This window comes from Hemiscyllium ocellatum, chromosome 18 (assembly GCF_020745735.1).
Source record: "Hemiscyllium ocellatum isolate sHemOce1 chromosome 18, sHemOce1.pat.X.cur, whole genome shotgun sequence".
Lineage (NCBI taxonomy): Eukaryota > Metazoa > Chordata > Chondrichthyes > Orectolobiformes > Hemiscylliidae > Hemiscyllium > Hemiscyllium ocellatum.
The window spans coordinates 4,754,238-4,768,478 of NC_083418.1; the positions used below are offsets into that span (position 1 = coordinate 4,754,238).

The window sequence follows — 14,241 nt, forward strand, 5'->3', positions numbered from 1 at the left end:
TTTGTTACTTCCTCAAAAAACTCAATCAAACTTTGTGAAACATGGTTTCACAAGCACAAAGCCATGTTGACTATTGTTAATCAGTTCTTGTCTTTCCAAATACATGTATTTGGAAGACTTCGAGTCTCTCGGAAGACTTCGCGACGGCTGGTGGGTAAGTTTGGTCGTTTATTTAATAGTTAAAAATTTAAAGTTTTCTTTCAAAAAAAGCGGTAGCAGACCCGGAAGGCGCGCTAGGTTACTTGGGTAAGGTTTTTTTTCTCCCCTTATTTAAACGCGTAGGCGAGTCACCCGAGGCACTACACGAGTAGTGCCTCCCACCCTTCCACCTCCTCTAACCTAATAATAAGACCAATTGTGACTAGCGGGTAAGTGCTGCATTTTCCTTGTTTGTTTCTTTAGATTTAGTTGGTTTTGTTGTTTTTTTTTAAGGAAAGCTTACTTTTAGAGGGATGGCAGTGAAGAGAGGGCAATGTTCCTCTTGCAACATGTATGAGGTGAGGGAAGCCATTAGCGTCCCTGCTGAGTACACTTGCAAGAAGTGCACCCATCTCCAGCTCCTCCAAACCCGTGTTAGGGAACTGGAGCTGGAGTTGGATGAACTGCGGATCATTCGGGAGGCAGAGGAGGTCATAGATCGGAGCTTTAGGCAAGTAGTTACTCCGAAAGTTCAAGATAGATGGGTGACAGTGAGGGGGAGTGGGAGGAGGAAGCCAGTGCAGGGACCCCCTGCGGTCATTCCCCTCAAGAACAAGTATACCGTTTTGGATACTTGTGGGGGGGATGACTTACCAGGGGCAAGCAACGAGGTTCAGGCCTCTGGCACGGAGCCTGGCCCCGTTGCTCAGAAGGGTAGGGTGGAGAAAGGTAGAGCAATAGTTCTTGGGGACTCGATAGTGAGGGGTACAGACAGACGGTTTTGTGGGGGCGACAGGGACTCACGTTTGGTATGTTGCCTCCCAGGTGCAAGGGTACGTGATGTCGCTGATCGTGTTTTCCGGGTCCTTAAGGGGGAGGGGGAGCAGCCCCAGATCGTGGTCCACGTTGGTACCAACGATATAGGTAGGAAGAAGGGTGAGGATGTCAGGCAGGCTTTCAGGGAGCTAGGTTGGAAGCTCAGAGTTAGAACAAACAGAGTTGTAGTCTCTGGTTTGTTACCCGTGCCACGTGATAGAGAGTCGAGGAATAGGGAGAGAGAGCAGTTAAATGCGTGGCTACAGGGATGGTGCAGGAGGGAGGGATTCCGGTTTCTGGACAACTGGGGTCCTTTCTGGGGAAGGTGGGACCTCTATAAAAAGGATGGTCTACACTTGAACCTGAGGGGCACCAGTATCCTTGGGGGGAGGTTTGCTAGTGCTCTTTGGGAGGGTTTAAACTAACTCCGCGGGGGCATGGGAACCAGGACTGTAGCTTTAGGGTACAGGACCTTGAGTGTAGGGAGGTTAGGAATAATGCAGCGATCTCTAAGGAGGGTGCCTGTAACCAGAAGGGTGGATTGAAGTGTGTATACTTCAATGCCAGAAGTATAAGGAATAAGGTAGGTGAACTTGCAGCGTGGGTTGGTACCTGGGACTTCGATGTTGTGGCCATTACAGAGACGTGGGTAGAACAGGGACAAGAATGGCTGTTGCACGTTCCAGGGTTCAAATGTTTTAGTAGGATCAGACATGGGGGTAAAAAAGGGGGAGGCGTGGCATTACTTGTCAAAGATAGTATCACAGCAGTGGAATGGACGATGGAAGAGGACTTGCCATCTGAGGTAGTTTGGGCTGAGGTTAGAAATAGGAAAGGTGAGGTCACCCTGTTAGGTGTTTTCTACAGGCCTCCTAATAGTCCTAGAGAAGTAGAGGATAATATTGCAAGGATGATTCAGGAAAAGAGTGAAGGTAGCAGGGTGGTTGTTATGGGGGACTTTAACTTCCCAGATATTGACTGGGAGAGCTATAGCTCGAGTTCATTAGATGGGTCGGTGTTTGTACAATGTGTGCAGGAGGGTTTCCTGACACAATATGTCGACAGGCCAACAAGAGGGGAGGCTATATTGGATTTGGTTCTAGGTAATGAACCAGGCCAGGTGTTAGACTTGGAGGTAGGTGAGCACTTCGGGGACAGTGACCACAACTCGGTGACTTTTACTTTAGTGATGGAGAGGGATAATCGTGCACCGCAGGGCAAGAGCTATAGCTGGGGGCAGGGAAATTATGATGCAGTGAGGCATGACTTAGGATGTGTGGATTGGAAAAACAGGCTTCAAGAGAAGAACACTAATGAGATGTGGGGATTGTTCAAGGAGCAGCTACTGCGTGTCCTCGATAGGTATGTACCAGTCAGGCATGGTGTAAAGGGCCTTGTGAGGCAGCCGTGGTTTAGTAAGGAATTGGAGTCCCTTGTGAAAGGGAAGAAGGCGGCATATGTAAAGATGAGGCGTGAAGGTTCAGTAGGGGCGATTGAGAGTTATAAGGTAGCCAGGAAGGAGCTAAAGAGGGAGCTAAGAGAAGCGAGAAGGGGACATGAAAAGTCTTTAGCTGGTAGGATTAGGGAAAACCCAAAGGCTTTCTATAGGTATGTCAAGAATAAAAGGATGACTAGGGTAGGTATCGGTCCAGTCAAGGATAGTAGTGGGAAGTTGTGTGTGGAGGCGGAGGAGATTGGAGAGACATTAAATCAGTACTTTTCATCAGTATTCACTCAGGAACTGTTGCTGATGTGAATATGGAATCACAAATAATTAGAATGGATGCCCTGGAAATATGCAGGGAAGAGGTTTTGGGAATATTGGAAAGGATGAATATAGATAAGTCTCCTGGGCCTGATGGCATTTACCCCAGGATCCTATGGGAAGCTAGGGAGGAGATAGCAGAGCCATTGGCCTGGATTTTTATGTCGTCATTGTCAACGGGAATAGTACCAGAGGACTGGAGGATAGCGAATGTGGTCCCATTGTTCAAGAAAGGGAGTAGGGATAGCCCTAGTAACTATAGGCCAGTGAGTCTGACTTCAGTGGTGGGCAAAGTCTTAGAGAGAATGGTAAGGGATAAGATTTATGAACATCTGGGTAGGAATAACGTGATCAGGGATAGCCAGCATGGTTTTGTGAAGGGCAGGTCGTGCCTCACAAACCTTATTGAGTTCTTTGAGAAGGTGACTAAGGAAGTGGACGAGGGTAAAGCAGTAGATGTTGTGTATATGGATTTTAGTAAGGCGTTCGATAAGGTTCCCCATGGTAGGCTAATGCTAAAACTTCGGAGGTATGGCATTGAGGATACATTAGAGGTTTGGATTAGGAATTGGCTGGCTGGAAGGAGACAGAGGGTAGTAGTTGATGGATTATGTTCATTTTGGAGCGCAGTTACTAGCGGTGTACCACAAGGATCTGTTTTGGGACCATTGCTTTTTGTTATCTTTATAAATGATCTAGAGGAAGGACTTGAAAGCTGGGTAAGCAAGTTTGCGGATGACACAAAAGTCGGTGGAGTTGTGGATAGTGAGGAAGGAAGTGGTAGGTTACAGCGGGATATAGATAAGTTGCAGAGCTGGGCGGAAATGTGGCAAATGGAATTCAATGTAGCTAAGTGCGAAGTCGTTCACTTTGGTAGGAATAACAAGATGATGGATTACTGGGCTAATGGTAGGCTACTTGGTAGTGTGGATGAGCAGAGGGATCTTGGTGTCCATGTACACAGATCTCTGAAAGTTGCCACCCAGGTAAATAGTGCTGTGAGGAAGGCATATGGTGTACTGGGCTTTATTGGCAGAGGAATTGAGTTCCGGAGTCCTGAGGTCATGTTGCAGTTGTATAAGACTCTGGTGAGGCCTCATCTGGAGTATTGTGTGCAGCTTTGGTCGCCATACTATAGGAAGGATGTGGAAGCTTTAGAACGAGTGCAGAGGAGGTTTACCAGGATGTTGCCTGGAATGGTAGGAAAATCTTATGAGGAAAGGCTGAGGCACTTGGGGCTGTTCTCATTGGAGAAGAGAAGGTTTAGGGGAGATCTGATAGAAGTGTATAAGATGATTAGGGGTTTAGATAGGGTAGATACTAAGAACCTTTTACCGCTAATGGAGTCAGGTGTTACTAGGGGACATAGCTTTAAATTAAGGGGTGGTAGGTATAGGACAGATGTTAGGGGTAGATTCTTCACACAGCGGGTTGTGAGTTCATGGAATGCCCTGCCCGTATCAGTGGTGAACTCTCCTTCTTTATGGTCATTTAAGCGGGCATTGGATAGGCATTTGGAAGTTATTGGGCTAGTATAGGTTAGGTAGGATTCGGTCGGCGCAACATCGAGGGCCGAAGGGCCTGTACTGCGCTGTATCCTTCTATGTTCTATGTTCTATGTTCTATGTACATCCTGCCCCTCAGGATTCCCTCTAACAACTTGCCCACCACTGATGTCAGGCTCACTGGTCTATAGTTCCCTAGCTTGTCATTACCACCCTTCTTAAACAGTGGCACCACGTGAGCCAACCTCCAGTCTTCAGGCACCTCACCTGTGTCTATCAATCATACAAGTATCTCAGCAAGAGGCCCAGCAATCACTTCTCTAGCTTCCCATAGAGTTCTAGGGTACACCTGATCAGGTCCTGGGGATTTATCCACCTTTATGCGTTTCAAGACACCAGCACTGCGTCCTCTGTAATATGGACGTTTTGCAAGACGTCACCATCTATTTCCCTACAGTCGATATCTTTCATATCTTTTTCAACAGTAAATACGGATGCAAAATACTCGTTTAGTATCTCCCCCATTTTCTGCGATTCCACACAGAGACCGCCTTGCTGATCTTTGAGGGGCCCTCCTTTTCCCTAGTTACCCTTTTGTCCTTAACGTATTTGTAAGAACCCTTTGGATTCTCCTTAATTCTATTTGCCAAAGCTATCTCATGTCCCCTTTTTGCCCTCCTGATTTCCCCCTCAAGTATACTCCTATTGTCTTTGTACTCTAAGGATTCACTTGATCTATCCTGTCAACACCTTACATATGCTTCCTTCTTTTTCTTAACTAAACCCTCAATTTTTTTCAGTCATCCAGCATTCCCTATACCTATCAGCCTTTCCTTTCACCCTAACAGGAATATGCTTTCTCTGGATTCTCGGTATCTCACTGCTGAAGGCTTCCCATTTTCCAGCCGTCCCTTTACCTGCGAACATCTGCCATCAATCAGCTTCCGAAAGTTCTTGCCGAATACTGTCAAAATTGGCCTTTCTCCAATTTTGAACTTCAACTTTTACATCTGGTCTATCCCTTTCCATCACTATTTTTATCTAATACAATTATGTTCGCTGGCCCCAAAGTGCTCCCCCACTGACACCTCAGTCACCTGCCCTGCCGTATTTCCCAAGAGTAGGTCAAGTTTTGCACCTTCTCTCGTAGGTACATCCACATACTGAATCAGAAAATTTTCTTGTACACATTTAACAAATTCCTCTCCATCTAAACCTTTAACACTATGGCAGTCCCAGTCTATGTTTGGAAAATTAAAATCCCCTACCATAACCACCCGATTATTCTTACAGATTGCTGAGATCGCCATAAAAGCTTGTTTCTCAATTTCCCGCTGACTATTAAAGGGTCTATAATACAATCCCAATAAGATGATCAACCCTTTCTTATTTCTCAGTTCCACACAAATAACTTGCCTGGATGTATTTTCAGGTATATCTTCCCTCAGCACATCTGTAATGCCATCCCTTATCAAAAATGCCACTCCCTCTCCTCTCTTGCCTCCCTTTCTATCCTTCCTGTAGCATTTCTATCCTGGAACATTGAGTTTCCAGTCCTGCCCATCCTTGAGCCATGTTTCTGTAATTGCTATGATATCCCTGTCCCATGTTCCTAACAATGCCCTAAGTTCATCTGCTTTCCATTAGGCCCCTTGCATTGAAATAAATGCTGTTTATTAGTCCTACCTTGTACATGCCTGCCCTGACTGTTTGACTTGCTTCTGTTCTCAACTGTACCAGTCTCAGATTGACCTCTTTCCTCACCATCTCTCTGGGTTCCACCCACCCCACCTTACGAGTTTAAATCCTCCCGAGCAGCTCCAGCAAATTTCCCTGCCAGTGTATTAGTCCCCTTCCAATTTAACTGCAATCCGTCCTTCCTTGTGCAGGTCACTTCTACTCCAAAAGATATTCCAATCGTCCAAAAATGTGAATCCTTCTCCCATGCACCAGCTCCTCAGCCATGCATTTATCTGCTCTATCCTCCTATTCCTGCCCTCACTAGCTCGTAGCACCAGGAGTAATCCAGAGATCACTTCTCGAGGTCCTCCTTTTTAAATTGCTGCCTAGCTCTCTGTAATCTCCCTTCAGACTCTCAACCTTTTGCCTTCCTATGTCATTGTCCACAGTGGAACCAATGACCTCTTGCTGGCCCCTCTTCCCCGTGAGAACATCCTGCAACCTCTGAGATGTCCTTGATCCTGGCACCAGGGAAGCAACACACCAGTCTGATTTTTCGCTGCTGGCCACTGAAACGTTTGTCTATACCTCGGACTAGAGAATCCCCTAACACAATTGATCTCTTGGAACCTGACGTACCCCTCGTTGCATTACAGCCAGTCTCAATACCAGAAACGTGGCTGCGCATGCTATGTCCCTCCGAGAATCCATGCCCCCCTACATTTTCCAAAACAGCATAGTTGTTTGAAATGGGTATAGCCACAAAAGATTCCTGCACTAGCTGCCCACCTCTCTTACCTTTCCTGGAGTTAACCCATCTTTGTGACTGTATCTGTGACTTTTCCCCCTTCCTATAACTGCCATCTACCACATACTGTTGTTGTTGCAAATTCCTCATTGCTTCTAACTGTCTCTCCAACGATCCATTCGATCTGTTAAGATTTGCAACCAACAGGATTTACGACAGATATAATCCACTGTAATTCTTAAACTCCCTTTAAACCCCCACATCTAACAAGACGCACATATCACTCTGCTAAAGGCCATTTTTGCTTCTTCACAATCTACAGACCCAGAAAAAAAGCACTATCTTATTCCTCTACAAACACTGCCCCAGGTTAAATTAATATTTATGTCTTATATGTTGAGTTTAATCAAGTGACATATCTCCAAAAACATATCAAGAAAGAACCCACTCTACTCACTACTGCAGACTTTCTGTAGGTCACACTTAAAACAATAATACTTATCTGCTTCTGTGCTGTGAACTTCATCCAACAGTTCCTCCCCAAAACCTCTCTTCACCCACTCTAACTGTGCAGAATATTCAAACTCCTTCCCGTTCAATGACTATCTCCATGGACCAAAACGCCTTCCCATTCATTCTCTCTGGATACAATCACAAGCAGCTACAAATGAATTCCAATGTCACAAGCTCTTGTACCTATCCTGAAGCCCTCCGCCCATCATATTCCATCCACAACATGCAGCCCCAGCCTCTTAGCTGAAGGTACCTCCACACACCATTGCCTCCTGCTCCCTGGTCATGAATACTACAGATGGGATTGTTGTCCTGGCTCTCTATGCAGGCTCGCAAAGCTCGGTTCATCTTCTGCTCCATCTCAGCATCCCCTCTTTGCACAGCTCCAAAATCCAGCTCTGCTGTGTTGTCGCCCTGCACCTGGGATAGGAGATGAAGATGAGGAGAGTAACGATCACAGAAACAGGAGTAACCTCTCCATTCTTGAGGCTTCCACTCACTCACCACCCCACCACTGTCCCCACCCCAATGTCTCTCATTTTTGCAGCTTTCTGCCCTATCAAGCTGACCCTTACCTGGATTGAGGAGGCTGCCCCACCCCCAACACCAATTCGATAGACTGGGCCTCCAATCTTCACCACCTCCATTTCTGAAACCAGAGACATAGGTCAGTGCAGAGATAGTCAAAATACACAAAGAACAAAACAGGGAGTGGTGATAATAGACGGATCAGAGCTATTTTGATGGCTTGCATTGACAAGGCATGAGCCCATGCACAGTTCCAAGGTCCAGACTGAGGAGCCAGCCCCCAGGAAAGATAGAAACCAGGGCCAGGCCATTCAGCCCTACAAATTTGTGCTGCCATTCAGTATGATCACAGCTGATTTTCTATCTCAAGGACTTGTACATTTAATGTTGCTGAACAAAGAGACGTTGGAGGAGAGGTTCATAGTTCTTTCAAAATGGGGTCACAAGTAGATAGGATAGTGAAGATGGTTGGTACACTTGCAGTGCATTAATCTAATCCCATACTGGAGTTGGGGAGGTCATGTTGCGACTGTACAGAACGATGGTTAAGTTACTTTTGGAATACTATGTTCAATTCTCATCTCCCTGCTCCAGGAAAGATAATGTTGTGAAACTTGAAAGAGTACTGAAAATATTTAAGAATGTTGTCAGGGTTAGAGGATTTGAACTATAGGGAGAAGCTAAATAGGCTGGGGCTATTTCCCGAGCATGAGAGGCAGAGGGATGACCTTATCGAGGTTTATAAAATCATGTGGGGCACGGACAGGGTAAACAGGTAATGCCTTTTCAACAGGGTTAGGAAGGCTAAAGTTAGAGGGCATAAGTTTAAGGTGAGAGGGGAAAGACTTAAGGGTCCTAAGTGGCAACGTTTTCACAGAGAGGGTGGTGCGTGTATAGAATAAGATACCAGAGGGAGTGGAGGAGGCTAGTACATTTACAGCATTTAAGAGGCATCTAGAGGGGCACATGAATAGGAAAGGTTGAGAGATATAGGGATCAAATGCTGGCAAGTGGGACTAGATTAATCTAGGATATCTGGTCAGCACGGATGACCCTGAAGGGTCTGTTTCTGTGCTGTACATCCCTCTTTCTCTGTGATGTCATATTCCCGCTTTCTCCAACTCTTTGATGCCTTTAAAATCTTTAAAAACTTTAACTTGGCCTTCAGACTGGAGTAGTAGAGAATTCCACATATTGACAAAACTAAAAAGAAACAACTATGGATGCTGGAAATCTGAAGCCAAAACAGAAATAGCTGGAGGAATTCAACTAGTCTGGCAGCATCGATGGAGGGGGAAAAAAAGTGATCCTTCTTCAGAAGTTATATCTAAAAAAATTGGTATTTCTCTTCATGATCAATTTGTCTTCATCAATTGATGGGCGGCAAGGTGGCTCAGTGGTTAGCACTCCTGCCTCACAGCGCCAGGAACCTGGTTCGATTCCAACCCTGGGTGACTGCCTCTGTGGAGTTTGCACATTGTCCCCATGTCTGTGGGGGTTTCCCCTGGGTGCTCCAGTTTCCTCCAACAATCCAAATCTGGTTGGATTGGCCATGCTAAATAGCCCATATTGTTCAGGGATGTGTAGACTCTGCATTAATCAGGGGAAATGTAGAGTAATATGGGCAGGGGAATGGGTTTGGGTGGGATACTCTTCAGAGGGTCAGTGTGGACTTGTTGGGCTGAATGACCTGTTTCCACACTATAGGGATTCTATGATTCTATGAATGTATCTCCCGGTTTCCCCAAATTCACTGTCTTTTGATCTAACCCCCTATCCTACAATGGTATCCCCTCGTTCTCTACTTCCAAACAAGGGAAAACATCCTCCCTAAATCTCATCTTTCCAGCTTAGTTTGAAATGTATCAAATTCTATCAGATCCTCTCTCACCCTTCTAAAACTCTGGTGAATGGAGGCTCAGTCAAAGCAATTTCTCCTTATAACAGGGTCCTGCTTTCCCTGATATCAGCTGAGTGAATCTCCTCTGCAATCCGTATATGGCATATATATTGCCCCTTAGGTAGAGAGACCAAAATTGCACACGATACTGCAGGTCTGGTTTCACCAAGGTCCTCTTCAATTGCAGCTAGACATCGCTATTTCAAAACTCAAATCGTCTTGCAACAAAGGCCAAATACCACCTGCCTTCCAAACTGCTTCCTGCATATCCTGATCATTAAGAATGTCCTGATTTCTTCGGGCATCCACACTTCCCTATAGGTTGCCATTTAAACAATAACTTTGTTTTACTTTATCTTTTATCAAGTGTAGAATTTCACATTTAGCTATGCTGTACTGCATCTGTATATATTTGCCCAAACACTCAAATGGACTAAACCACTTTGAAGCCTCCTTGCATCCACTTATAACCCAGTCGGAGGACAGAACTGGTGTGGCGGTGGGGGATGGGGGCATTATTGTTGACCAGTGCATCAGGACCACGCAATGCAGATGTTACAGTACTCAAACCAGAGGTTATTGCAGGGATTCTCTTATGTCTAAGAGACAGACATACCTAGTACACTATAAAACAACTGATTAGGAGTTTAAAAGGAGCCAAAAAAACAAACAAAGAAGATCTGATGACACCATCTCTGTCATCAAAGGGACATTTTCTCAGACGAGTTTTATTGCACAGCTGCATACATTGTGCCACTTGGTGGGAATATGATACAGGATCTGCTCTCGGGAACGGTCTCAGTTCTTGCACTCAACTTACTGGGGTAAATTCAAGACCACAGGGAACTGAGTCAGCTGGATCCAAATTTGGCTTTGCGGAAGGAGACGGAGGCTGGTGGTTATTGGATCTGCCCATGGCTAAAGGTAACAAAATGGCTGCCTATGGTTTGTTGTTATCATGAAATGATTGAAATGCATTGTTAGTTGAGGCAGCAGTTTCCAAAATCAGAATCAGAGCATTCATGCAAGTGGCAAAGAGATAAGTTAAGGAAATGTCTTGTAGAAGACAATCAGCCTTGGACACAGAGACTGGTTCTGATAAGCCTTGAGAGAGCATACTAGCTCAAAGAGTGTGCAACAAAACAGTCTGATCCCATAATCAATACTTTTTAAATAACCTATTTGATATAGTATTATAAATGCAGCCGAACTAATATAGATTTAACTCTAATCTTCTGGACAGGCAATCTTGGGCAGTAGAAACCTCTATCCTGCTGGGGAGGAGGACTGAAGAGTTGGAATGTACCTAATAATACAGGCACTTGATGATCGTAAGGTTGAATAATGGGGGCAACTCTCAATCTTAGAATGTCATTATGTAGCCCAATGATAGGTAAGGTGGGCGTTAGGAGGATTTGATAAAATTATCATCTTTCAAGCAGTGTGTGATGGAAGTCTAGAATGCAATGCATGTGTGGGTGGATGAGGAGGGTAAATACAACTCTGAAGAAGTACTTGAAAAACACTTGAAATGTCATGGCATTCAAGGCTATGGGCCTGATGCTGGCAAGGGGACTTGTGCAGATTTAGTGTACAGCCAAAGCTGTCTTGATGGGCCCCAATGTCTTTTTTTTAAACTATATGATTCCATGATTGAGAAGAAGTAAACCTAGATGCAAAAAAAAAAGTAACTAGCTAAAATAACAATTAAACACTACCAGCATGGGTTGGACAAAGTAAAGCTGCCTCTACAATTTTAAACCGAACATAAAGCTTTCTCCACACTGCTGCCACCAAATACCCCCAGGAGAGGCATATTACAGGACTAGACACAAGAAAAGTCCCCTCTTCTCTTTTAAACTGAAAGTGAAGCTCCCTCTAAACGGTCCCCATTAAACACTCCCAAAACAGAGAGCATATGGTTAGATACAAAGTAAAGCAACCTCTGAACTGTTCCAAACACCTCCAGGGGAGTCACCTTCCCCATCCCTCATGAGATCAAACAGCACCCACCTGGTTCTGGCTGCTCTTTGTGGACGTGCTGATCTTCCATGGTTCCGATCCCAGCACTGAACATAATTGGTTTCAACCATTCCCTCCTCTCCTGATTAGGGAGCTGCATCCCAAATGACCGCGCAAATCCTGAAATATTTAAACAAAAGGCTTTGGTCAAACTTCGAGCGTCCATGACAAAGTAAGCACAAGGAGTACTTGGCCTATTAAAGACCTGTCTTGATCTTACCAGCCCACTGTGACTCACCTGCCAGGACCGGCTCTCCGAATTTGTTTCCGTAATCCGATGCTCCATTACTGGCCTCTATTGCTATCTCCAGGGGCCGTGCTAAATTCCCAGGATAGGCAAATGTTCGGTCTTCCCAGGGCAGCTCGTAGCCTGCAAAAAAAAGAGCACGTTAATCTTGCGTTAACCACGAGTCGCAGTTTCCAAGTTTGGTGTCAAGTAAATATCACGAAAGTACTGCAGCAGGATGAACCGTTTTCTATGGATACGGGTCCTCAGTTCAAAGTTCACCTGGGTATAGAAGATTCCCAAAGCAGTAGCCTGCAGTTCCGGCAATGGTATGTGCTCCTCGACCTGTGCACTGTATATCACGGATACGACCTCCAGTCCCCGTGGTAGCCCCACTGAAAGGAGCAACACCTGTGACAGTGACAAGCCAGTTAACAGTGCATCACACCTCAGCGAAACAACCAGGCAGAGAATCACAGACATAGACACAAACCTGTGGGGAAGTTGTGTGTTTCTGCAGTGAAGATTACGTGTCTCATCGTTTCTCCCTATGTTCACCTTACTAGCCCGTAACTGATTGCTGGGATATAGACCCTTTACAACTTTCCCGGTGATTGCACTGCAGGGTGGAAAGAGAAAGAGTCTGTTTCATTGATCCAAAAGTTAAAATGGATCAACATCCTCTGTGTCAGTGATCGTGTTGTCCTCCAACAAGAGCCTCATCACCCCCAATTCATCGACACACACAGCTCAAACTAGCAGCAAGGAGATTCTGTCCCCAACATGAATGAAGTCCCGTCCACATCAATGCTTCTTGCTCCCTCTCTGCATTGTCCTCTCCCTTTCCCCATTTATCATGCTGTCTGCCATTCCCTCAGCTGCAATACTGATGAGGCTAACCTGCTGTTGTCGGAGAACTTGATAACGTTGTTCTTGTTGCTAGAATCCTGTGTCTTCATGATCAGGTCGAAAAGGCTCTCCTGTTTGGTTTCACCATCAATCACCAAACGCCCCTTAAAGAACCAATGCCGGCTGTGTTCACTGGGGGCAGACAAATCAGTAGTAATCACCAAAAGCAACAAACAAGAGAGACAACAGAGGTGGACACGAGTGGAATGGGTGCACTATAAGTTTGCGGTGGGGGAGCAGCAGAGATGCTCATGGGGGTGTGAGTGGGGCAGTGGGATTAATGGATTGATAGACACTGGAAAGTGCGGCACTTGGGTTAATTTGGGGACCGATTCAGATCCAAGAGAGTGAGGCAGTCAGATTAGTTTGAGTTTGACAAGAACATCAAGTGGACCACAGAGTGTAGCAGTGGTCAACCTCACCTGTTGGATTGTGCCAGGTGCAAATGTGTTGCTGGTCAAAGCACAGCAGGTTAGGCAGCATCTCAGGAATAGAGAATTCGACGTTTCGAGCATAAGCCCTTCATCAGGAATATGAAGGGCTTATGCTCGAAACGTCGAATTCTCTATTCCTGAGATGCTGCCTAACCTGCTGTGCTTTGACCAGCAACACATTTGCAGCTGTGATCTCCAGCATCTGCAGACCTCATTTTTTACTCGAAGATTTTAACCTACTGCGAATCCTCTTACAAGGATTGTGCCAGGTCAAAACACTCCACGCTGCTGGGATTCCTGCCCACTTTTCTGAACAATCCTGTGTAATATTCCAGGTCCCAGGCATCAAAGGCTAACCCTGTGGAAGGAAGATAGTCTGCATTAGCCCTTTGCTCATGTTTCAGCCAAATGTTTCAGACGGAGAATGCGCACAAAAGCAACAGGAATAAACAGAACTGGAGAAAGAGTGAAGCAGCTTAAGAAGCTGCTGCCATAACATCCACCTCAGCAACAAAAGGTCAAGGGTCACAGCACAATAATCTGGTGCTTGGTATTAAGTATTACTGCAGCCTACTCCAGGCAGTGCAGTTCATGCAAACATATTTGGTACTTTAATAATTTTTTTCTTGTACGTTCATTAGGTTGCATGCAGAATAGCACACAACAAACATTGCTTTATTTCCTGCAAGTTTATTGTATGTCTAACAAATAGGACTAAAGTGTCTGTCATGATCCTATGTAGTGCATACCCTATCCCATGGGAAAACTACAGAAAGTTTGCTATATCCTGCACATCCACACGGGCAGAGGTATCAGCAGCTGGACTGACACAAGCTCCAAGTTATAGAGGCTGATCAGTAGCTGGAATCACAGATACCAAAAAGGGCAAAAGAACAGTGGACACCACTTTTCTTGATGTGTTAGGCCTGCAGATGAAAGGATGAGTGAGCAAAGAGGGCCAGCCACATAGCACAAGAGCCTCTGGGCATCTCCCTCCAAACTCAGTATTCAGATCTGAAACCAGTGGAAGTTGTGGCTCTCCAGTGGAATGCAATGA

The 14,241-nt window shown here is 45.4% G+C and overlaps 1 protein-coding gene across 1 annotated transcript in view; it reads right to left on the minus strand.

Moving 5' to 3' along the window:
• Positions 1-14,241, minus strand: part of LOC132824328 (phosphoribosylformylglycinamidine synthase-like) — an 83,183-nt gene that overhangs the window by 51,430 nt on the left and 17,512 nt on the right. The window contains 9 exon segments of the mRNA XM_060838675.1: positions 7,429-7,585; positions 7,741-7,814; positions 11,607-11,735; positions 11,854-11,985; positions 12,124-12,252; positions 12,335-12,389; positions 12,391-12,460; positions 12,742-12,882; positions 13,440-13,542. Of these exon segments, the coding sequence (XP_060694658.1) occupies positions 7,429-7,585; positions 7,741-7,814; positions 11,607-11,735; positions 11,854-11,985; positions 12,124-12,252; positions 12,335-12,389; positions 12,391-12,460; positions 12,742-12,882; positions 13,440-13,542 (990 nt within the window).